Consider the following 26,665-nt stretch of genomic DNA (forward strand, 5'->3'; position numbering starts at 1 on the left):
AATTTGTCATTGTTATATCATGGAAATCAGGACGAGAATTGTGTAGCTCAGGCTCCTGAGGAAGTATAACTGGAAAGTTATCAAGAATCAAGGAAGTTCCTGGTGCCATTTCTTTCTCTCCCTGTGCTCACCTCGGTTCTCGGTCATTATTTTCTCTCTCTACATATTGGCCTCCTCTGTTCTCCTTACCACCTGGCCCATCTTGGCTGCTCGTAAAATGGTACCTTTAATACCAGCATCTTTATCACCTTAAAAATCCAGAGCCAGGGCCAAGTGACCCAACATGATCTGAATTGTAGTTTCTCGTGAGATAAAATCTTGTCATTCTAGTCAGGCTCTGTTGTTTTCTTCTGGGTCAAGTGTCTGTCCTTTGGTCACATAGCTGTGGCAGTAGGTGATAAGTTGAGGGGGGAGTTACTGGACACATTCAGGGATCTACACTAATGTTAATAGGTAATAGGTAGTTCTCAGGGAAAGAGGTATAGGCTGAATAGAGCCCCAAAATATGTCTATACTAACATGTATCAGATTTTATTAAAGCAGTATCATAAAAATAACAGCACAAATACAAATATAAAACATAACATAAAAATAAAACATAATAAAAAATATAGCATAAAAACAGCACAAATACAAAATACAAATATTAAATACAAAATAACATATATGTTAAAGGAACAAGGAACTGAAATCAGTTTATCATTTAAAAGCTAACTTCCTGAAACTGGATAAGTAAATTCTTTAATGATACTAGAAGAATTTATTTAAAAGAATCATCTGAGTGAATGTTTTGAAAAGAATATTCAGTAGTCGTTTATTTATTCACTCCTGTATTTGTATTGTCAATTCAGGCTTTCCTGTAGTAGGTTTGCATAATTGAATCTGTGTACCAAAGAGCTCTACATTATTTCCTGTACATTATTTGAAGGTTTACTTCATGGGATTTCAGATTCTGTTTTCGTATTCCTTAATTCACGGATTTCAGCGAATAAGAAGCATTTGTCTTTTGCTCATGCATTTTCAGTTATTGGTGACTGTTTTTAAAATTTCTCTAGTAGCCTGCCTCATTTTGAAAATTTGCAGTTTTCTATGAAGTTTTAGAAGTCTGAAGAGTCAGAGTGGTCTACTCTTCTGTAGAATGTTGCGGGGAGAGTTTAATGGAAGCTGATGATTTTGTGTGTTTGGTTCAGGTAAACATTTTCCAACTTAGGTTCAATTTAAAGTAATTCTTAATTATAGTGTTTTCCATTCTACGGCTGCTTTGTGATCGAAATGTTGAAGATTTATGAAATATAGAATATACTTTTATGTGGTTTGTTATGAATTGTGTTATCTTGGGGTCATATTTTAAAACAGAAGTATATATTAATTTTATTAATATGTTAATTAAAATTAATATATTTTAAATGATAATTCTAGGGAAAATATTATTCAATGTATTTATTCAGTTTTCACCCAACTTTCTTAGGAGCTAGATAGCTCTTTTACACCTGGTGAGCTATAGATACCTTCATTAAGCTTTTTTTTTTTTAAATTGCCTTTTTTTTGGATATATTAATTCTTTTATTTTGTTAAGCATATATTTTGGAAGATATCTATACCCTTATTCTGGGCTTTTGAAAATAATTTAGTAGATAGAATGCCACATACAGTCTATGTATGGAAATTAGCTTTATTTTCTGAAATATATTGATCCTGAAGCCACAGAACTCTACCTCTGGATTCTTTGTGTTCATGTGGTGAAGAGAATTTCCTAGGACATTGTTTTTTTAATGTATCACATAAGTGAAACAGTTTCCATTTGTTCCAACTGACTGAACCATTTCCAAGACAGGCTTCTTCCTTGCTCTGTTCATCAACATGGTTTTCAATCTAGAATTTCTCTCTAGCTCTTGGTCCTCTTCCAAAATAGGGGCAGTTTCTGAGCATCTCAGTGGCAGTGATTTTTCCAGGTATGTCTGTTGGATTCTGAAGGTATCAGTCAGAAAGAGCAGGGGGGATGGGCAGAAATAGGGAAATAAAAAAATAGGAAATAGAAAAATAGGAAATAGAAATAGGAGGAGTTGGGGCAATGAGGCAGGCCTTTTTAAAAATAACTTTAAAAAAGAGTATTTGGGAAAAAAGGGTAAGGCACGATTTAGAACAATAGAATATACATGAGCTAGAATAGACCTTCTAGATTAGTGCTTTTCAAAGTATCTGTGGTGAAGGACCAGATTTTTCATTTCCAATTCATTATGGATAGGGCCTACACAGTAATAAGTACATTTGTCACATGCTTTGAAAACATTGTCTAATTGCTATAAAGGTTTCTAACTGGCTACTCTTCATTTCTATGCATAATGTAGACTGGTATCAGTTTGCTCACTGACACCAGTTGCTGACCACAAGCTGAGTAGTGTTGATCCTAAAACCTTGTTTCTTCATTTTGTACCCAAGGTTATTGAAACTCAGAAAAGTGAAATGATTTGCTCTATATTATACAGCTATTAAAATTTTCTTTCTTAGTTTCAGTAGAAAACAACCCAACTTAAGTCTTTTGTCTGAAGATGATGTTCATTGTCAATATATAAAAGTCCGAAAAATATGCCTCTGGGGTTGGGGGCTATAGGGGATTTTCACTTTCTGCATTGTGGATTTCTGAAATAATCTTTTGTATGATCTTATATTTTTGGAGTCAGGAAAAAAATCAATAAAGATACCAATTAAAACAAAATCAAAACAAGAAAAATCAGAAATATTGTGGTAGAAAAAACATAATAGTTAAAAAAAAACTATTAGTTTCATATAATTAGAGTGATGAGTTTATATGGAGAGAGTGTCAAAAGATAAGGTCTACAAGAGTGTCAGGGACGGGATTGGGAAATGGTATGTAAGCCATAAAAAGGAGTTTGCTTTTCATTTGGTAGACAGTGGGGAGCAGTTGAAGAATTTTATATAGTGAAGTCGTACAGAGCATGTTGGTTTTTAGCAAAGGAAATTTTAGTGCTTTCTCTCTATATGTTTATTTTAAAGTAAGATTAATAAAGGATCTACTTTAGTTTTTAAAGTACTTTAGTTCTAAACACTGTAATCGAATGCTTTTCAACTATAAATAATAGCTTAAAAGAAAGGAGAACATAGAAATATGATGCAGTAATTGAGATTAGTATTTATTGTGTTTTGAAGAACCCCTGTAACTAGGTATTTGGTAAAAATGTATAATATTGAGGCAGTATATTATGGTGTTGAGCATGACCAAAGTGCTTGGGCTGGCATCTTAGCTCTGCTGTTCATAAGTTTGTTAACCTTGGGCAAATCACTTGACCTTTTTGGGCCTTGGTTTTCTCATCTATGAAATGAGGATTCATAATTCTTTCCATATAGAAATGTCATGAAGTGAAATGATTGTATCTCTGTATATGTGTATGTGTGTGTATAGATATATAGACATATTTATTATATAATATAGAATAGTACCTGTTAAATGATAAACATTAAATAAGTACTTTTACTGCTGCTGCTGCTGTTGTTATTGTTATGATTGGTAGTGGAAGACATTTCTTTAAAAATTTTATAAACATTTAAGAATAATGTGAGTATAAAAATACCAAAAATGTACCATTTATTATCTGAAAATCACCACCCACTAGATTTCAAATTTTATTTTTTTTCTCAGTTTATAGAAGCTAAAATAGTGAATTTAAGTATATTTAACTTAGTATTTTCTCTTTTATAGTTTATCAGAGAAGATATGAAATATAAAGATGCTTCTAATAAACACAGCCATCTGCACAGAGAAGATAAGCATATAACTGTTGAAGATTTATGGAAACGATGGAAAACATCAGAAGGTAAGACTATTTTAGTGATCTGGATCCCTCACTTGCCCTTCTGCCCTGCTTAGCCATTGTTAACTCACTAATTGCATATGATTTAAAAAAAAATCAAAATAACACTTCTGTGAGGATATTTATATTTTAGTAAATAATTTTTCCATTTTTGATTTTGAAAGATGATTTTTGTCTTTCTTTGGATTCCTTAAGGATCAGCCTGTTTTCAGATAATTTGATACTTTATGCTAGAATAGATAAGATAATGCATGTCTGAAAACTTAAAGTTGTAGAGCATCGTTTTAGCTGTTAAATGGAATTATTATAAAAGGTTTATCGAATAAACATACGGATCCTAAAGTTTTCTTATTAGTTATGGAGAACAATTCCTAAAGTCTTTAGAAGGCTCAGAGCTTTTGAGCTTTTTCTTAAGTAAATCCTTTATGAAGTCTTCTACTAGTTGCCTGATAAAGTTGTATGATTTATATTTTATTCCTTTTTCTACCCTTAAGTTCTCAAACTATCTTATGGATAGTAATTGTTTAGGGCAGGAAAAGTGTATGACTTAAAACCTCAACCTGATCCCTAATACTAGAAAGCTAATAAAATAATAAAAAAAAGTCCATTAAGCTTTTTTCTTTTTGAGTAACAGAGTCAACCAAAATGTTTTTTTCCTAATGTTTCTGTTCTTTTATCAAAGTCAAGCAATTATGTTGTAGCATCTATTTTTCTCTGCTAGTTCAGAAAATGAAATGAAATTAAAAGGAAGCTGGGACCGATTACCAAGTAGGAGTGTAAAGAAATAATAATGTTTACTAGACTGTCAATGGTAATATTTTGAAATTGGAAAATACATAAAACTATCCCACCAAGGCTCAGTATTTTTATTAAGGTAGATGAAGGTTTATAGCTTGCTTACATTTTTGTTTTTGTTTTTTTTTGGTGAGGAAGATTGGCCATGAGCTGACATCCATTGCCAATCCTCCTCTTTTTGCTGAGGAATATTGGCCCTGAGCTAATGTCTGTGCCCATCCTCTTCTATTTTGTATATGGGACCCCACCACAGTATGGCTTGTTGAGCGGTATGTAGGTCCGTGTCCGGGATCTGAACCCGTGAACCCCAGGCTGCCGAAGTGGAGTGCGTGAACTTAACCATCGCGCCATCAGGCTGGCCCCTGTTTTCATTCTTTAAAGGAGGCATCTGTTGAAATATACGGGGAAGAAGAAAAAGAAAGAAGGAAAAAAAAATACTGCTGACTTCAATGAAAGATACATAGACTTTAAAAATCTCTCTCTCCATTTCTCCTCCTTGTTCTGTTTTTAAGTAATATGAACTTGGGTTGGAATAAATGAGTATAAATTTCATGGAGGAAAGTGCTAGAATGGTGTAAAACTCAGTAAGACTTAGTCTATTTATGTGAAATACCTCAGCAGTATGTAGATATTACTAAGGGAATTGGAGATCCATTATGGAATCTATGGCTACTAGTATATTTTAGATTTGGTATGTGGTAAGTTGAATGGAGCCCACTTAACTATGTTCGAATGAAGGAAAAAAGATTTGACCACTTCTCATCACCTGTTGTGCTACCACCCTGCTTCAGCTCCCATCTCTTGCCTGGGTATTTGCAGTAGCCGCCCCGTGGTCTCCTTCATGGTATACTTGTGCTCCCCTGTAGTCTCTTCTTCACTTAGCAGAGTAGTCTATTTAAAAGGTAAATCAGTTCTGCTCAACACCATGTAGTGGCTCAGAATAAAATGCAAAATCTTTACGAAGACCTCTAAGTCTCTACATCTATCCCAGCTGGACTCCTTGCTATTCCACCGCTGCAGGAGTGCAGATGACCTCATGGCTAACTCCCTTACCTCTCTTATTAAAGCCTCTGTCAAGGCTCTTCTCTCCAGGAGGCCCACCCTGACCACTTGATTTAGAATCGCAAACCACGCTCCCTCCCCTCCCCTTTACCCTTGTTTTTTGGCACTCTTGATCCCTCTTACACAGCTTCACACTTTCTTTTTCCCATATCAAATTTCACCTTCTAAGATATTATATAATTGACTTATTCATTATTTTTGTCTCTCTTCTCTCTCTTCCCTGCCCCTGAGAATGTGAACCTCAGAAAGCAGAGGGTCTTTGTCTGTTCTGTTTATTAATGTTTCCCAAGTCTGAGGGGACTCTGTCCTCAAAACTCCGTTTTGATTTCCCTCCTTAGTGAGTTTGGTGAGACTTTTGTGATCTATGAGAATGTTTGTTTTTTAGCTTAAGGCCTTTTCTAGTTGAGTAGCCTCTTAAGTCTCTTTTTCCCTAGGCTTTTATCTTTATTTCCATCCCCTAAGATTTTACCATTATGATGGTGAAAAAATTTCCCCATAAGTCTCCAAAGAGTTGACCTAAATTATCTACTCTATGCTTCCTTTTCTCCAAACCCCAGTCTTTCACATACCCTTTTTAGGGGATCAGGGTGTGGGAGGAGTAGTCTTAGGGCTCCTACTAAAACAGCTGCATGGGGTGGGGAGGGAGAGGAGTCGAGTGAAATAAACCTCCACTAGAAGCTTTATATAGTGACTTCATTGATTTTCTCAACCCGTGCCAGACTCTTTATTTATTAAAGGAGTCATGTAAAGGCAGAGCATTGTTGCTAGATCATGGTTTTTAAATCAGTCTGACAGCCTCAAGTTTCCTGGAGGTATCTCAGGGGCAGGGCATGCTGAGTGTGCATGGTATATTTTGTTTCTGTTTAAGATTTCTCTTGGGAAACAAAACATGATTCTTCTGAACAGATTTTGAAACTGCTAATATAGAGATTCGAATATACCTCTAGCAATAATATGTAATTTTAGTTGAATATGAATACAAATTGATACACATACAACATGCACACACATACGCGTATACACTCAAACATACACAATCATACTTTGCCCATCATTGTTGTGTCTCCAATGCCTAGAGCAGTGCCTTGTTTACTTTGATATTTGGTAATATTTGTTGAATGAATGAATGTATAATGCCTGACGAGCATCGGATACTCAGTGATTCAGTTCATCAAATACTTTGAGTACAGGCATTTTTGCTATAATGAAGTATATGCATTCCTGAAAAACTTATGTTTTGCAAAATTATGAACTTAAAAATTACAAAGTTTATGGGAAGAAATGGGGTTGAAGCAGACTACTCAAAACCTATGCAACTTTGTAACCAGAACGCTAACAGTACTAACAAAAATACTAGCACAGGTGAAAACAGGTGTTAAATTCCTAATCAGTAAATACTATAGCAGATATAGGACTTTACCTTAAAATATAAGTAAAGATAACTTAATGGAAGCCTATTAGGTAGGGTTGAGGTTGCTAAATTATAAAGACAAGGACAAAGTGCGTGAAGATAACTGAGCAGCAAGCGTTTCTAAGACAGAGGCTGTGGCCAAATTGAGCTAAGAGGAAGAAGGAGTGGTGAGTGAACATCGTGTTCATAGCTGCTGTTTTGGCATTCTGTATTCTTTGTATCCATTTGCTGTTACTTGGTGATGTAAAATGATAATGTGAGGAAAGTCACATGTGAAGTGATGTGACTTTTATATTATATTGACATGATCCCTGTTTACCAGTTGCACATAAGCTAATTCATGTTACAGAAGCACATTAGCAGAACAGTTTTTGTCTATTATGTGCTAAGTAGGCGTTGGATCCTGGGTGTTTAAGATGAGTTAAACATGTCTCCGGGCTATAGGGAGTAAATAGCTGAGTGGGAAAGACAAAGTAAACAAATAATTACAATATCTGGTGATATGTACAATAATAGAAGTAAGTGTAGGATGTGGAGATAGCTCACTGGAAGGATAATTAACTCTCTGGTAGGATTATACACAAAAGGTGGTGTTTGCGATAGGCTGTGAGGGTTGACCAAGAGTTCTGAAGGGGATAAGGAGATAGACCATAAATGGTAGCCTCCTCATGGCTCCTTCTTTAGTTACCTGCAAATTTGCTGGAGGTGGAGGTGGCATGCCATAGAAGTATGTGAGCTTTCAAGCTATACAAATTTAAATCCTGGCAGTCTTATTTATGAATGTTAAGACATTGGGCGCATTTTAAAGTTCACTTATAAAATGCAATTCTTTTTTTTTTTTTTTTTTTTTTTTTTTTTTTTTTTTTTTTTTTTTTTTTGTGAGGAGATCAGCCCTGAGCTAACATCCGCCAATCCTCCTCTTTTTTTGCTGAGGAAGACGGCCCTGGGCTAACATCGGTGCCTATCTTCCTCCACTTTATATGGGACGCCGCCACAGCATGGCTTACCAAGCAGTGCGTCGGTGCGCGCCCGGGATCCGAACCAGCGAACCCCGGGCCGCCGCAGCGGAGCGCGCGCACTTAACCGCTTGCGCCACCGGGCCGGCCCCCAATTCTTTTTTTTTTTTGGTGAGGAAGATTAGCCCTGAGCTAACATCCGGTGTCAGTCCTCCTCTTTTTGCTGAGGAAGATTGGCCCTGGGCTAATATCTGTGCCCATCTTCCTCTACTTTATATGGGACGCTGCCACAGTGTGGCTTGACAACCAGTGCGTCGGTGCGCGCCCAGGATCTGAACCTGCGAACCCCAGGCTGCTGCAGTGCTGCAGTGGAGCAAGCACACTTAACCGCTACGCCACCAGGCCGGCCCTAAAATGCAATTCTTGTGTGATATAAATGAGTAATGTAGTAAAAGTGCCTAGCGTAATTTCTGGCAACACCTGGGGGACACTTAGTAAATGTTGACTTATCCTTGTAAAAATGCTGAGTAAACTAAAGTGTTTGGCTGTATTTAGAGTTTTGTAAGGTTTTTGATTTAGTCTTATAATATTCATCAATAAAATGAACAGATATATTAGGCTAAATACTTAGCCTTGTAGTGTGCAATTCTCTGGAGGGTGAAATGTACCTAAGATCTTTATGGGATGTTGTCAGCTGGGGAAAAGTAAAATTATGTTACACAGAAATTGATTCTGACCTCACAAAATTTCAGCATGACCTGAATGCACTTTTTATGTGTGTGTAGAGAATGGTTGGTCAGTTTGCACATGGCAGCAGTCCAATGCAAATGAAAGCCATTTTAAAAACTAGTATTAGATTTCAGGTAGATTTTGATAAACTGGCTAAGTTGTTAGAATTACTGAATGCAGTTCAATAGTAGCCAGATACATAAAGGAAAAAGTAGATAGAAAATTATTGGTTATATGTAAGATTCAGGGACTATAGTAGATAAAAAACTGATTAAGTAATGTACTGTTTTTGAGAATGATAACTCATTGGGTTAAGTAATTACAGCATGTGACAACCATGAGGTAATCTTTCCATCCTGTTCAGCACGGGTCTTATCTTTCCTAAGGTCACTGTGTAATTTTGGGCTTTACAAATTGAATAGACATTTGGAAATTTTGCAGAAGATGTAATTTTTTTTTTGATTAGAAATTTAAAGGAACTGAAATTGTCTGAAGAAGGGAGATGTAAGCATTTAATAATGGTTGTTTTCAACTGGATATAAAGCCTAACTAGAGAAAAATGACCAAGAGTATTTTCTTTACATTTAGGAAAGCAAAAATGTAAATGTTACATAAAAGGCAATGTAAAGGAAAAAAATTCCTGACCATGGATGTTAAATTTCTCAAAGTAAAGAGGATTATAAATATTTCCTTTCTTCTTAATATTCATAAGGATTTTCTTCTTGATGTGAAAGTACAAGTGGATCTCTAAATGTTGATAAAATCTACCAGCTTTTTTAGGTGTATGCTGCTGGTTACAATGAAACTGGAATGAAAAAAAATGTGAAAGGATCAGTGTGTATTGTTTAGCATTATCAGAAGAGTAACTCAAAATGTAGGCCTTGCAGATAATAAGGTAGCATTATCTTTGTGGCATCCATCAACACAATATTTATTTGTATATTTACAGTATGCATAGCAATCAGTATGGTAGAATACAAGGAAGTATAAGATAAGGCTTTTTTCCTCAAGGAGCTTACAATATTATTACATACGCACATATGAAATGTTAAAAAATAATACAAGAAGGTTTGATTAAATACTGGGTAAGTGGTACTATTATGGGATTTTAAGAGAATAGGCAGATTTATTATGGGGAAGTCTTCATTAGAGAGATGACTCTTCAGCAAGATTTTGAGAGAGAAAATTTTCTTAGAAATAAAAGTTAGGGATATACACAGGTTAGCACATTAAAATGAGTAGATGAATAGGTGTAATTCCAGACTTAAATCCTAAATCCTTCAAATAAGCACAATTTACAAATCAGAAATATAATAATAATTTTTTAGTGTATGTGAGATAAGAGTAAATCACTGTTTTAATATTTGCCTTTTGCTATTAACATGTAGGACGTAACCTTTCTGTCTCATAATTTCATTATCTGTTAAATGGGGGGTAAAAGTCATCTACCGCATCAAATTGTTGAGGATGAAATGAATTTATGGATGTAAAATGCTTAGCACAGTGCCTAGCACATCGCATGTGCTCAGTGACTATCCCTTGTTACTACTGTTTTTGTAAGATAAACGTGCACATGGCACCTGTAGGGGACGTTGGAGACTGATAATGCTGAAAGAGGCATCTGAGTTGGAGAATAGTAGAAAATAGGGTCAGTTAGAGAAGGAGACCAGACTAGTGAGCCTTGATGTTTAAACCCGATGAGCTGCTCCAAGAGTGGCAAGTAAGATTCCTCTCATATACGAATGCTTGCCAATTGGTAGTGGTTGCCTGGAGTACTGTATTAAGGAAGCTTGATCTGTGTCTGGTCTCAGTAGCAAAGAAGGATATTATTGTAGAAATTATTGGTTAGCAATATTTACTGTGTGTGTGGGAAGTAGTAGCATATTTTAGCATTTTTATCATCTTTGCACTAAGTATTAGAAGCTATTACAGCTTCTTGTTTTAGAAAGCCTTATAATATAGGAGAGTTAGTTACAGGAAGATGAATTCACCATAGGCGGGAAGACTAGCTTTGAGTTTAATATAATGTGGATTTGAGTGGGAAGAATGAGAAATCATGAATTCTGAGAAATGTTTTAAAGGAAGACTGGGATCAGCTTTTCCCCTTTGTTCAGAATAAATTCCATTTTTTTTTCCTCCTTGTGATTTTAGACCCATTGGGCTTAAGGAGAATCATTTAACTGGTTCATAACAGTGAATATTTTTTAGTAAATACTTATTATGAGCAGAGCATTGTCCTAGGTACTGAAGATACAGAGGTGAAGAGTATGTGTTCTGTTCTCCACTGTATACAGTCTGTTATTGGAGAAAGGTCTATTAACAAGTAATTAAAGGTTATGATGTGATCTGTAATCAAGATATGTGTACTAGGCACTGTGGGACAATAGAATAAGAAGTATGTTGGTCTGCCTACAGAGGTCAGGTAAGGCCAGAGAAGTTAGTTGTATTAAGGGACATTTACCTTTGATCTGCCATCACCCCTTCACTAAGAGGCACTCCGCTGGATTAATAGCTTTCAGGATATTTGTAATTAAAATAGCACATTTAAAAAACATAAGGCTCTAATTGTGTTTCAAATGCTGTGCTGTCTTATTAACGCAGGTTTTTAACACTTTTCCACTTTTAAACGATACTTTTAGTTCTAGGAAAAGCTGCTCTTAGCCATCTGTAGAGTACTGGGTTTTCATTGTCCACAGAAAGTGGTTTATACAAGGAAAGGCCTGTTCTTGAGGTAGAGTCTAGTTTCAGAATGACAAATGTCATCATTTGCACTACTGACAAAAGTCTTTTGTAGTTGAAGTTTTTTGAATGTAGAGAATAGATGACACAAACATATTGCTCATTTACTCTATCAACCAACATTTAAGTGTGCTTAACATGGGTTTTTGCTAGAAGAGTAGCATAAATAAATATTGCTTGATCAATTTGCAAACCACTTGATCAATTTGCAGAACACTTCTGTATTAATCAGAATTGATTTTTGTGCTTTTGTATAAAGTGTGTCCTTTCTTCCTTTATGATCAAATAATTTTCTTTTTGTTATAAACTTATCTAAATGAGTTCAAAGCACTCACAATAAATTGCTGATCTTTCTTAGTCATTATCCTACCTTAGCATTTCAGTCTCTGTTCCCTTCAGTTCGAATCTATTCATCAGGGCTAATTTTTGGTTTTTATTGTATTAATTGTCTTCTTTCCTATTTCTCTTTCTCTTTTATTCTTGACACTCTTCCTCCTTACTTTAGGATACTTGACTTTCGGAGATTTAGGGTCATTACGTATACTGATTTGCTAGGATTAATTACTCCTTTTTAATCTACGGAAGATACTTGACTTTGAGACAGCTCTGATCTCAAGATCTGTCTTGGTTTTATTCTGAAATAGAGACCACCTCTCAGAATAGGATGCAGAGACCAACTGCCTGTCACAGCTCTCTGTACTTTGGGCTCTAGAAAATTTGACAATTTCTGTTCTCTGGGAACACATGAAATAGATATGTTGTGAGCCTCTTTTTTTTCTCAAATAAAAAATGTTCCAGTATGTAATTTATCTCATGATAAAGCTTTTCTTATGATTTAAGGAAGTACTATTCTAAAATTGTTTGTGAATTTGCCTTATTATGGTTTTCTGTATACCTGAATTATTCTACATTTCTCCTCTGCTGTGTTCACAGACTCAAGGGATACCTCAAGTTTGGAGTACAGTAGCAGAACCTTCTGCAGAAGGTAAAAATGAGGGCTGTCCACTTTTCACTGTGATGGACTGTCTAGAAAACAATAGGCTTTCTTGAACATCCTATTTTTCTTACTTTCCCCAGCTGTTAGGAATCAGTTCCATATGGATGTGTGTTAAATTTTACGTTACCAATTCTTGGTTTGGGAAGGGGGTGGATAGGAGGGACTCTGGTTACAGTTCTGGATGTTAAAATGTGTATTATGGCAGGAGATGCACTAGATTAAATTAACTTTAGGTACAACAAATATTTTATTTCTATCCTTTTAGATGAGGGACTTGTTTGTTGATAATAGTATTCTCCTCTTCAAAGATGGTCAGTTTTACAAAAATCTTCTTTCTTTTCAAACAAGTCTTATGCTTATTTGGGTCTTTTTTCCTATTCCACTGAGTATTACTTAGCAATTTAGAAGCAACTGTAATAGTATTTGTAATTTGCATTATTTATATCAAAACAAAAATTTCAAATTCAATTTGAATGAATTGAATGAACATGTTCTTGAATGAACATGGCTTATTTTTAAAAATTCTAAACATTTCTATAATTCTGGAACATATATGTATATACATATATGTTATATTACATATATAAATATATCTCTCAGAGGGAATGAGTGATAAAAAATAGGATAAATCACATAACACGTATATATGTCTCATACCTAAAATTCTTTTCACTCTGTGGTTGATTACTCTATCCAAATAGAGTAGTAAGCACAAATAAAGCTTATTGTCTAATTTTCTCATCTGGTTAAGGTGCTCTTCAGTAAGAGGTCCTTAATAAGCATTCTTTGAACATTTGGCCAGTCTTCTGTTTCTCTTTGCCTTAGCATTAGTGTGAATTCTTCCAGGATGTTGGAAATGGTGGTGTTTAAAATCAGCTACTTACTTAAGTTATTAGTTTAAAATTAAGAGTCTAGATCAGTCTGACAAAATGAAATAACAAGTGTCAGTCCCATTGAAGGAAATTAAGTTTTTACTTCCATCATCAATTTTTTTTCTTTACCATTAATCAGCTAAAAAAAAAAAAGGATAAAACAGATGTTTTTCTCTAGGAGCTTATGGCTGCTTAACGGCTATGTTCTAAAACAACATTAACGCTATAGAGTTGTGATTCACTCACATAAAGGTATAATAGTTAAAGCCTTATGAATTGAGAGTTCACTAAGAGAAGGAAAGGGAAAGAGAGTAACCCCTTGGGAATACTGCTAATAAGGCAAAAGCAAAGGATTAGCTAAGGAAATACGTATTGACCATCAGAGACATGGGAGGTGAATCAGGAAGGTACAGTGTCTTGAAAGTCTGGAGAGGAGAGTTTTCAGGAAGCGATGGATGATTGTATAGTTGAGGTCATAGTCCACCATATTGCACAGTATCTGCCGAGAGCCTTCATGAAGAATGTTCTTTTTACGTCTCTGTAATAAGAATAGATGTATTCCTGAGGAGATGATTTGTGCTTACCTTGTGAACCTTGTGACTGATTTTGTTTCTTTCTTTATCTACTTTTTGTAGCTATTGTTAAGGATCTCGTGTATATTTTGTGCATGCGGTTAGTTTTATTTCCCTGGTTCACTGACATCTTTCATGTTTCATTCTCTTTACATTATATGAATCTTTGTAAGTCTTCTCTCTCTCTCTCTCTTAGTGGGGGATGGAGAGAGGAGAGATGACAAGTAGCTAGTAGTTTTGATATAGAGAAATATGATGTATTGGGAAAAAGCCATTAGATTTGACAAGGAGAAAATCATTAACCTTCAAGAAATCAATTTAAACATTGGTAGGGGGAATTGAGTCACATACACACTCAAAATAAGTCTTAAAAAGATTTAAGTGGAAGCAACCCAAATGTCCATCAACGGATAAATGGATAAACAAAATGTGGTATATACATACAATGGAACATAAATAAGCCTTAAAAAGGTTATATGCTACAACATGGATGAACCGTGCAGACATTATGCTAAGTGAAATAAGCCAATCACAAAAAGACAAATATGGTATGATTCCGCTTAGATGGGGTACCTAGAGTAGTCAAAATCATAAAGACAGAAAGTAGAATAGTAGTTGCCAGGGGCTAGGCGGAGGAGAGTGGGGAGTTATTGTTTAATAGGTACAGAGTTTTAATTTTGCAAAATGAAAAGAGTTCTGGAGTTGGATGGTGGTGATGGTTGCACAACAATATAAATACTTCATACCATTGAACTGTACAGTTAAAAATGGTTAAGATGGTAAATTTTATGTTTGTTTTACTACAATAAAAACATGATTTAAGAGAAGGAGTAGTTATGAAGTACAAACAGCGGGTAACCCCCTGTTTAAGGGATAGGCAAGAAAATGGAGGAAAAGTGAATAGTAGTTACAAATGGGTAGTATGATCAAGTAAAGGGTTTTCTTAGGGCCGGCCCCGTGGCTTAGCGGTTAAGTGCGCACGCTCCGCTGCTGGCGGCCCGGGTTTGGATCCCGGGCGCGCACCGACGCACCGCTTCTCCCACCATGCTGAGACCGAGTCCCACATACAGCAACTAGAAGGATGTGCAACTATGACATACAACTATCTACTGTGGTTTTGGGGGGAAAAATAAATAAATAAAGTTTAAAAAAAAAAAGGGTTTTCTTAAGAGCTGGTAGATCTGACTATGCTTAAAGAAAAAGGGAGGCACTCTACTGACATTTGTTTTTCAAGCCATCTTTTTTTTTTTGAGGAAGATTGGCCCTGAGCTAACATCTGTTGCCAGTCTTCCTCCTTTTTTCCTCCCCAAAGCCCCAGTAGATAGTTGTATGTCATAATTGTATGTCCTTCTAGTTGCTCTATGTGAGACGCTGCCTCAGCATGGCTTGATGAGTGGTGTGTAGGTCTGTGCCCAGGATCCGATCCAGCAAACCCCGGGCCGTTGAAACGCAGTGCGTGAACTTAACCACTACACCACCAGGCCAGCCCCCTCTACTGACATTTTTTAAAGTTGAATATTTAAAAAATATTTTCAATTCAGCAAGTACTTTGTTCAGATAGTACTGCCACTATGTATAAGAGTTGGTAATTGGGATTACGCCTTATTATATCTTTCCATGTAATGTCAGCATTTCTTTTCTTTATGGGTAATTGTGTTGGTTTATGGATTGAAAAGATAGTTAAGTTAACAAAAAATGAATTTAAACTTAGACAGGCATGAAACTTGTTGACAAAATAATCCTCCATTGCTAGATGGCACTGACTCACAGGCATGTTACTACCATTTTCAAATCCTTCTTAGAATTTATTTCCTATGAAGAATTTGAATGACAGTTCTTTTAAAACAACGTCTTGAACTTTCTGGAAGGGGATGGAGGTGGGCTTGGAAAAGGGGAAATGGGAGAGTGAGTAATTAGGAAAGAGAGGCCCAAGAACTTCCTTTTAAATTTGCTTATGCATTTGTTTGGTTTCTAAATTATATATTGTAAGAATATAGAATTCTAACGTCATTATTTTCCGTGTTTTGACCAGTACCAAATATTTTGTGGCAGAATTTTAATGATAGTGCTACAGCTCTACTACAATGAATAATAATAGGTTTCTGTGTACTAGCTGCATACCCACTGATCCAGAGCCTGTGACCTTAGCAAAGGTAAGCACATCCCAGATTGCAGTGTGAGATAGTTGGAGATTGATCTGCTTTGGTAGTTGTCTAAATTTCTCTTATCTGTTTTTAATGGCATGCTCAGTTGCATGAATCTGACCATGGTATTAGACTGCATTCTCTTTTAGATGTGTATTTGGAAGCTTTTGAAAAAGGGAAGGTTTAAGTTTTAAGTTAGTGAATATATAAACTTAGTGAATATATGTTTTAGGACTGTATCTAGATTGTTTGAATGGTTTTCAGGAATGCCCAAAAAAGTAATCACTCTAGTTTCTAATGGAACCTGCACTATATTAAGTACTGGAGGCTGAATTTATCACAAAACTAAATGCTTAATAAATTCCTGTGCATAACTGATTGTTCAACGTGCTTTGTTTAGTGGCTTGAAATTACAGTATACTATGCCTTCTTTTTGCTATAGTGCTTTATTTTAAAGTTTGAGCAGTTTATTTATTTTAGTATGTCTTTTTTTAGTGGCAGAAGATAAAGAGACTCAGATGACCTCAAGTAATGGGAAATTTGTTGGAAGGATACTCTGTCATCACTGATTTTATTAATTGCAAGGGACAGAAGTCAAACTCACTTGCTCCATTCATTCATTAAGTCATCAAAAATTTATTTAGTTCTTGCTGTGCGACAGGCGTTATTCTGGGTTTTGGGGATAGAGCTTTGAGCAAAATAGATATCCTGCCCTCATGAAGTTAACACTCTTTTAGAGAGACAGATAGTCAACAGGTTTGCATGTGTGCATGTAGATACATACACACTCACATGACTGCTGGAACAGATTAGTGATATGATAAAAGTAAAGCAGGTTAACCTGTAGTCAGTGACCAGGTAGTCAGTGACCAGAGGGAGGGCTATTTAAGTAATGTAAGTCAAGGGAGAACTCCCCAAAGAAATGATATTTGGCCATAGACCTGAGTGATGAGAGAGAGTGAGCCAACAGAAGGTCTGGGTGAAGTATATTCCAGTTTTAGGGATCAGCTGGGCTAAGACCCTGAGGCTGGCATGATCTTGAAGTGTTTAAGGGACAGTAAGAAGGCTAGTATAGCTAGAAGGTCATAAGGGATGGGGAGAGTCGTAGGTCTGAGACAAATAAGATCAGGGAGATAGACAGGGGCCAGATCTCATAGGACTTTGTAGGGTCTAATAAAGAGTTTGGGATTTATTGTAAGTATAATGTAAGTATATTGCAAGTCTAGCTCCATTTAGAAATTTTGAGCAAAGTAGTGATGTGATTTATCTTTGGAAAAGATTATTGTAGTTACTGTGTGGATATTAGACTCTTGAGGAAGAGGGGCAGGAGTAGAAGGGGAAGGTCTGTTGAGGCTCTTGCAGTGACCTGGTGAGAGGGAGGTAGCAGAGAGGACTGATTTATGATATAGTTTGAAGGAATAGCTGACAGCATTGAAACAGAGTTGAAAAACACTGAGATTATGATGCAAAGAGGTGAAGGACTGAGTGCTGAGAGGTCAAGAAGTGGAGAAGGAGCCAGGAAGGAAGAAAGAGAAGAAGTGACCAGTGAGATATGTATGAGGGGAACCAGGAGAATGGAGGGGACTGGAAGCCTATGAAGGAGATGTTTTAAGAAAGCGGGCACAGTCAGTGTCAGATGCTCCAGAAGTTCGAATGAGATGACGACGGGAGACATCATCATTGGATTGGCAAAGTAGAGGTTAAGGTTGTTGATGATCTTGACAAAAGCAGTTGCACTGCAGTGGTGGAAGTGAAAGTCTGATTGGGGTGGATTAAAGAGGAAGTGAAGATAGTAAATATTGTTGACTTTCAAAAGAAGGAGAAGAGAAATGGGACTATGATACCTGAAGATAGGTATGATATGAAGGAAATCCTTTTATTTTCTAAAAGATGGGAGATTTTACAGTGTGTTTATATATTAATGGAATGACCCAGTTGGGAAATAATAGATGAAGGAGAAAATCAATCTGTCTTAATTAGGAAAAACTATCCTTATTTAATGGCAAAGTGTAGGTGTGTAGTAAGAAGTTTAATCCACTCTGGTTATCTGTATTTTTCTGTCTGTTTCTTTCTGGATTTTGATTTTATTTTCTCCTCCTGCCTTTCCTAGAGGCTAGCTCTGTGGCTGCTGGCAGTTGGAGGCTTATGTTTTTCCAGGATCATGACCAAAGAGATATAGGAGTCTTTCCTGCCTGCTCTAGTTAGAAAAATTTCAGGAAGTAACTGGCTTAGGTCATGTGGCCACACCTAAACCTATCACTGTGACATCCAAGATGGAGTCCTGTGATTATTTCCTCCCCTGGCCCCCTCTTCCTGGCAGCGATGAGTCTTGTCTCAGAAGAAGACAGAGAGAGAAGGGGTACCTAGCAAACAGCCATAACAGATTGATGAACAAGAGAAACTAGACTTTAAGAAGAGTAGGTGGAAGAAAAGCCTAAAAGGTTATTCTGGATCCAGGGATGGGTGGGTGGGGTCTGGCAGTTGGGATCCCATGATATAGCCACTCCTTCAGAAAAATCTGATATGTTCTTGACAAGTTGTAGTCTAGAACTTTTGTACCATAAACAGATTTTTCTCATGGGCCTCTTTTGGTCCTACTCTGAATTTTATGATAATTGAGTATATCATTTCTCAAATATAGATGCTTTATTAAATCCCATTTTGGCATTTTATTGAAATGAGCTAATACAACAACACAGAAACCATATCAGTAAATTTTACTACACCTCTCCCCTTTCTAAAATCTTCCTGGCTGTTATGGATTTTCACTCCTGCATGGCACTTTTTACTGTGACAAGGTGAAATCCTGACTGTGTTCACGTAGGGTCACCAGACATGTCTGTACTGTGTAAGAGGAGACAAGTGTTTTTAAAAGCATCATTGGAGGAGCAGAAAAGTAAATTTGAGGTGGCAAAAACTAGGTGCTATCCATTCTGAGTTAGTTTGGAAATCTTGGGATAGAAATGCCCTCCAAATACCCTGTAAATTCAGGGAATGGATGATTCTCAGCACGGGACCTGAACACATCCAGAAGGCAAATGGTATTGATCATACCTAAGTAATTTCTAAGAATATGAACTGCTGTCCCAGCCACTGCTGTACTTTACTATAAAGCTTAAGAATGTGGAAGGGTTTTGCAGTGCTATGTCTTCATGATGTCTTAGAGTTCTTGTCATTTGAGTTACTTGTGAATTTTTGCCAAATGAGGCCTTCTTTTAGGGAACAGGAACAAATATAACAGTAGAGAGCCAATGAGTATAAAGTTTATAAAGGCATCCAGAGAATTACCTAGGAGGATATGCCTTTATGAAATTACAAAAAGTTTTATTAGATTATAAGTAGTTAGAAGTAATATCTTCCTGTTAGTCAATTCTAGGAAAAGAGATACTTTTGTGTGACTTAGGCTGCTATAAGAAACGATAGTTTTGTAGTTTACAGTGCTGTCTTTATTTTCCATGTTTTTTAATGAAAAATTTGGGTGATATTTTTTCAAAAATTAATTTGATGTCATTGTGAATGTCTTGCATTTTTCTTTATATTAATGGGAAGCAAAGAGCACAATTCTCTGAAATACTAAATTGGTGCAATATTTTTATTAGTAACATTTGTGTAGACTGAAAGCATATATAAACTGCGAATAGGTACAGTGTTTGTCTTCTAGAATATAAGAAATTTGTTTATTTTGCAAGTAAATTGGTTAGGCAGGATTTAGAGGTCACTTTTATCATTTTTGATTTGTCTGCACTTCTTTAAAATAAATAATTATTACTTACTAGATCACGAAGTATTTTGTTTGCATGAAATAACATGTATAAGGAAGGGCAATTTATAATTTAAGAAGAACTCTGAATTTAATTATTTGATACTAACTTGTTGGTTTGTCTCCAACACTGTTTCACTAAAGTAAGCAGAATTATTTTCTTCCCCACTGGCACAGCTGGGGCCTGAAAAAAAAAGTTAAAATAGGAAAGTATTTCCAGATCTGGGAAGTAAGTCAATTGCAAGAGAACAAAGAAATACAAATGGGAATTATTGAATAGACAATTAGAAAAGCCAAAAAAATTTGAAGCAGGTTATTTCAACTCCAGCGCATAAAAATAGAAAAATAGTGAAGTTTAAATGTTTTAGTAATTTAAACCAATATAATCACTTTGTTCCTAAAAAGACTACTAAAATTTCATATTATTCCTGAACGCAACCAAAGTCAAGAGAAGAATCAGTTTTCCCTTAAAGTCTAGTTTTTCAAAAGGTATCATAAATATTTTTGTACTAGTTTATTAGTTTTTTGCTAGATAAACATCTTAAATTCATACTAGAAGCCTTCCAATATTGTGAATTTAGGATCTTACATCTTTTCCACCTGGTACTAAATGAGTATTGAACAACAAGTAAACTTTTTATGGGTTCTGAGGTGTCATAATTACTGAGGCCTCTTGTCTTTTAGACACTATCTCGAGAAACCCCAAGGTACGCTATCATTTCCTAGAGACAGTATCCCAAACTAAGTGTGGAGCTTGACTGCCTGAATTCAAGTCTCTAGATAACACTAGATACATGGTCTTGAGCAAGTACTTTAATCTCTCTGTTCTTAACTTTCCCTATCTGTAAAATGTAGCTAATAATAGTACCCACCTTAGAGGATTGTGTTGAGGATTAAATGAGTTAATAAATATATAGAGCTTAGAACAATACTTGATAGCTAACAAGGGCCTACTGTTTGCATTATTATTGTTAGTGTTAAAAGATTACTGTACTTTCTTGAAGAAAACCACAAGCTGCAAAGTAATTGGGAAGTTAGGAATTATTAGAGCTCTGTACCTACATAATTGAAAAAGAATTGAAAGATTTCTTTTATATTGAAAGCAATTTCAATTTAGTGAAAGGTTGAGGACCAGAACAAAGAACTCTCATATACACTTTGTCCAGAGACCCTCATTCCAGTTTTGCCATTTGTCCTAGTAATGAATGACGTTTATAGGCAAAAGATCCAGGAGTATGCATTATACCCAATTGTCCTGGCTCTGTAATCTTGTTTAATTCGGAATAATTCCTTAGTATTTCCTGGGCTTGCATGTCTTTGGCCAGTAATTTTCCAAAGTGTCATTTTGTAGATTGTATCTAAATTAGAATTTTTTGATGTTTTCATATGATTAGATCCAGGTTGTGCATTTTGGGCTGGACTGTCACAGAAGTGATTCTTTTCATTACATTCTTTTGAGTGGCACATGGTGTCATGGTGTCAATTTGTCCTATTACTGATAGTGTTACTTTTTTTTTTTTTTTTTTGGTGAGGAAGATTGACTCTGAGCTAACATCTGCACCAATCTTCTTCTTTTTACTAGGGAAGATTAGCCCTGAGTTAACATCTGTGCCAGTTTTCCTCTATTTTATATGTGGGATGCTGCCACACATAGCTTGATGAGCAGTGCATAGGTCTGCTCCTGGGGATTCGAACCTGCGAACCCCAGGCCACCAAAGCAGAGTGCATGAACTTAACCACTACACCACTGAGCTGGCCCCTGATGGTGTTACCTTTGATCACCTGATTAAGATAGTGTCTGCTACCTTTCTATAACTGTAAAGTTATTTTTTTACCTCTTTGTAATTAATAAATTGGGGAGAGAAACTTGGAGACTTTGTAAAATCCCTTTACTTATATCACTTTCATCCACTAGTTTTAGCATCCGTGAATGTTTCTTCCCTGAATTAATTATTTCTGTGATGGTTGCCAAATTGTAATTTTTCAAATTCTATCATTCCTTCTGTTTATTAGTTTGCATTCTACTCTAAGGAAGAGCTTAAACAGAGTGTATTATCAACATTTTATCTTGCAAAGATGGTGGGAGATAACAGGCATCTCTTGAAAATAGAAATTGGAGAAATAGTGCATCTCAAAATCTTATGACTGTTCTAAAGATTGATTATCTGCATTTATTCATTTATATCAGTGTGGACTCCTGGATTCCTATTCTATTCAGTGGATTATAATTTGTTGCTGTTGTTATTTTGATGCTGAAATTGTCCCAAACTTGGCTAGTGGGAAGCCTTTCAAGCTGGCTTCTATATTTCTTTTATATGTATGTCTCCATCATTTTTTGAGCTGTTCCTTACTTTCTGGGATAAAAAGATGTTCCAGGGTCTTTTTGTTATTTCTCAGCCCTAGCCTTGGAAACAACCATTTCTCCAAGGAGTCCTGGTTACATTTAATTGAGATGGTATTTAGCAACCAAGATTTGTGCGCTAGGTATGCTCGTTGCTACTGAGGCCTTGCTGTACCCAGGCCCTCTCAGTGGACAGAGTTAAGAAGCACACACCCCTTTATTTTTTTCTCTCTCTATATTACAAGTCATGAGTTCACACTGATAACCTGATACCAGTTCACACTAATACCAGTCCAACGCTACTGGGTTAATTCTAGCTTAACCTCCTTCCTTATTTGTATCTCCTTTCACTGACTGTGGAAAACCTCGCTCTTTTATCTTAAATATATTTTCTTATTTGCTCAGTCCCCCTGTATGTGGCCAGTCTCTTGACCCCATTGGGCTGTTACCTCACTCAGGAGCCTGCCTTATATGGACCTCTGCCTTTGCAGAGCTGCCACCTCAGTGTGTCCATTATGCAGACTCTGGCCACTGCTAGCCTACTTTTGCATCCTCGTATGGAACCTGGCTACTGCTGGGCAATTGAAAGATTTGAAATAAATTTGAGAATTGGAAAAAACTTTGGAGTGAAGTCTGAGTGAGCACTATCCAGTGACGACGTGTTGATGAGTCTGTCTTTATGAATTTATTTTTATTATTGAAGCATATTATTCACATTTTTCCTGCTTCATATAACTCTTAACTATTGACAAGAGTCTCCGGTGAATGGGGAAGCTATTTAGTATTTTAATGTTTTAACCATTGTGTCAGTACTCACAAAACAAGTGAACTTTTCCTAAAAGTTGTTTTGACATTAATGATAATTAGGTTTTTTTTTTTTAAAACATTGTTGGTTTTTTTTTTTATTTATTTTATTTATTTTTTCCCCCAAAGCCCCAGTAGATAGTTGTATGTCATAGTTGCACATCCTTCTAGTTGCTGTACATGGGACACGGCCTCAGCATGGCGGGAGAAGCGGTGCGTTGGTGCGCGCCCGGGATCCGAACCCGGGCCGCCAGTAGCAGAGCGCGCACACCCAACCACTAAGCCACGGGGCCGGGCCCAATGATAATTAGTTAAACCCCTATTGTGTAAAGTAAGTGAAGTCTAAGTTGGAAGATGCTGTATACCAAGTAAATTCAACTAATAGTATTTGTGAACTGTTAGGTTTTTAAATGCTAAATGTACTAGAAAAAGTCATGTGTAATTGCAGATCGAACTAATTTCCTGAGTAAGATTATCTTGAAAATGCTTCTACCATTGGAATTCATAAATTTTTCAATTCTAGAAGAAACTAAGATTGACAAGTTTTGAATGTAATGCCTCTTCTTACCCGGAGATTGTGTGATAACAAGTTGTAAAAGCTCAATTTTTAGCTGTCCTTTCATTTAATACCCTTTAGAGAGAAGGTGTTTATTAACTGGGCTTTTGTGTTCATTTTTTGTTGAACTCCCTCTTAAAGTCAATACATTTTCTTACACTGAGCTTTCTACTAGCCTTCGTAATAATTTCTTGACTCTGATGTTTTACATTTATTTTATCCAGTGCCCAGTAGTAATTACTGTGCATTCAGTAAATATTTATTGACTAGAAGAGTTCCAAGGCACCTGTACAGAAAATCTTTTGAAGAAGCTTTCAAATTCCAAGAGAAAAAAAAAATTTAACATTTTTGATAATTTTAATAGCAGAAAATTAAAGCAAACATTTGTGAAACTATAATTGAGAAGTAGAGTTTTTGTTGTTGTTAAACATATTCTTTGAAAGACAGCATCATCTCTCTTTTATGAAACTTAGTCATAATTTTGAGAGAGTTTGTTGTTTTATCTAGAAATGCCACTAAAAGGAGTGAATGAAGGTGACATTCGCCTGGCAACCTTGTTTAATAGAATCATTTTGTCATCCATTCACTCATCCAACAAGTATTAATTGAGTTTCTAAGATGTATGTGTCATTCCGCATTTGTTTAGCGCCTGCTGTATTTTTGGCATTGTATAACATCTTGGGAACATAGAAATGAATAAGAAATATTGTCTGCCCTTTAAAGAACTTAGGTTCATTTGATATGAAGTGCTCTTTTTATTATCAGTTCAGTGTCTTTTAAAAAAAAGCCTGAAGACTGAGTTTGAAATGGAAGAACGAATAACCAGAGATTCAGCTACTCTGTCCCTAACGTAATATCTTCAATGACACCATAATGAGATATTTAGGAAAACCTGATTAAACATTTAGTTCCCTTATGGCTATTGAGTCCACTGATTTTGTTGAATCATTTGTAAAGAAAGTGCATTCCTTGAATTTCCTTAATTACAAAAAATTTCTGACCCTATACTTATTTTATTATGAAAATAATTTACATTTGCAGAGCACTTCTGCTGCTCATAAGAGTCATTTCCACATACATTTTATTAATCTTCAGAACAGTCATACAATTTTGAGACTCAGTGTTTCTCCATTTTCTGTTTTTAAGATATGTCTTTATCTCTCACCATCTTCATGAACTAGATATTGATAGTGTACTCTGTTTAAGTGATAATAAGATTGCAGTTTACAGTAGAAAAAGTAATAAAGCTTTCCCTTAGTGTCCATTGTACCACTGTTGGGAAGAGAACACCCTGGTAATTTTTAAGTTCTGAATGTTCAGACACTTACTAACATTTACCCAGTGTGCCTAAAAATTACATGTAATTCTTGCGTGGTAAAAGGGAAGGAGCTCATGAGAGGAAGTGTGTATTTATTTCTCTTTGGTATAACTACTAATATCTGGACTTCCCAAGTTCAGGGTGTGGCTTTTAGGTGTCCAAATATAGCATGTTGCAGGAATTTAGTCCATGTTTCAAAGACCTGCCCCACTGACTAACGTGCAAACGAGGAGCTCACATTCTGCACTGTTCTAAAGATAAGCCTGTCTTGACTGTGCTGAGCAGCTGATCATCTAAAGTCTCACTCAGAAGCGACACCACCAAGTCTCTACACCGAGTGAATTAAGATAAAATGTGGAAGGCTTTAAGCTTTTTCATTTTTTAGATTTTAAAAAGGTTTTTTTTATGTTTATATTATATTTAGTTAAAGTTGCTTTTATCAAAGTCCTGCTGTATTAAACCTTAGGTTAATTGCATTTTCCCTTCTGAGGCTTTTGTAACTTGAAATTCTCAGTTGAAATTGAATTTAGAAAAGTGGTAAATACTGGTGTTCACCGATATTTTAGAATATAGTACTTCATATAAACATGACAATAATTCAAATGTTTTTCAAACTGTGAATAGTTTTTAGCTTGTATATCAGAGAAGTTTCAAAATATAGAACTTCTTTCAATATACATTTCATATGGCCAACTTTAAATATAGTTGCTGTTGTTAACAGTGTTCATTCGTTTTCCTGCCTAACCCTCTTACCAAACCTTTTGGTACTTGTCAAGATGTTTTCATGCTTTAATAGAAAGTAGTGAGTGTGTATTTAACTGTACGGTACTGTGTAATGATATCAGAAGTTGATTTCTCTAAAATACATTAGTTTGCCAAAAGAAAGTATTATGCCAGTTGCTTTCTTAACGTTAAGAACAACATTAAAATGTTTTTTTATCATAAATTTAGGATATAGCAGTTTTTAAAAAGTAGTAGGAGAGCTATTAAGAAATGAAATTCAGAATAAATGTAGTGGTGTGTTTATTATATCCAAGGTCTGACACGGCTGATGTGTCAGAATTTCAAAATTTTGAAATTTTCTCAGCTTGCAGAGGAGGGAGAGGAGGAGGAGCATGATGGTTAAGAGTTGGGGCTTTGACGTGAACAGATATAGTTTTGAATCCCATCTCCACTACTTACTTGGTGTGTACAATTTAGACAAGTTACTCATACTCTCTGAGCCTCAGCTTCCTGATCTGTGAACCAAGATGATATTATCACTTCTAAAACCTATTTTGTAGGGTTGTTGAAAGAATTTCATGAGATAATTTATGATAGCATATTTAGCATCTTTAGCACAGTTACTGGAAATTGCCAAGTGCTCACAAAAATGTTAGCTATTGCTATTATTAACATGTCTCTACATGCACACTAATGCTTTATAATTAGAAATTATTTTTTCTTCCACATTTAGGTGATTTCACAAATCATCTTTGAAGGTTTTTAGGACAGCATGTCCTTACATTAAATATAACTTATATTAAATATAACAGATGAAACCTACATGGTGGTACTTCACTAAGCTGTTTTGTATTTTTAGGCCTGTAACTTAATACAAGTATATGGCTAAGTGCACTGGGTGCATTGGTTTTATAAGATTGCCTTTTGTAGGTGAAAGGAGCAAGTAAATACATATACTTGAATCTTTTGAAGTTTATCCTTTACACTTATTTGTGTATATCACGTTTGCTTAAGGCAGGGATGGACTGGAAGCATGCAAATTCTCATCTCATCCTG

At 35.7% G+C, this 26,665-nt stretch overlaps 1 protein-coding gene across 3 annotated transcripts in view; it reads left to right on the forward strand.

The window, feature by feature from the left end:
- The window catches only part of STIM2 (stromal interaction molecule 2), a 147,723-nt gene that overhangs the window by 82,587 nt on the left and 38,471 nt on the right, over positions 1–26,665 (forward strand). For all 3 annotated transcript variants that reach the window (XM_058546849.1, XM_058546850.1, XM_058546852.1), the window contains exon 3: positions 3,719–3,833. In XM_058546849.1, coding sequence (XP_058402832.1) covers positions 3,719–3,833 — 115 coding nt within the window. The remainder of the gene's footprint in view (positions 1–3,718; positions 3,834–26,665) is intronic.

Source organism: Diceros bicornis, chromosome 8 (genome assembly GCF_020826845.1).
Source record: "Diceros bicornis minor isolate mBicDic1 chromosome 8, mDicBic1.mat.cur, whole genome shotgun sequence".
NCBI classification, from domain to species: Eukaryota; Metazoa; Chordata; class Mammalia; order Perissodactyla; family Rhinocerotidae; genus Diceros; species Diceros bicornis.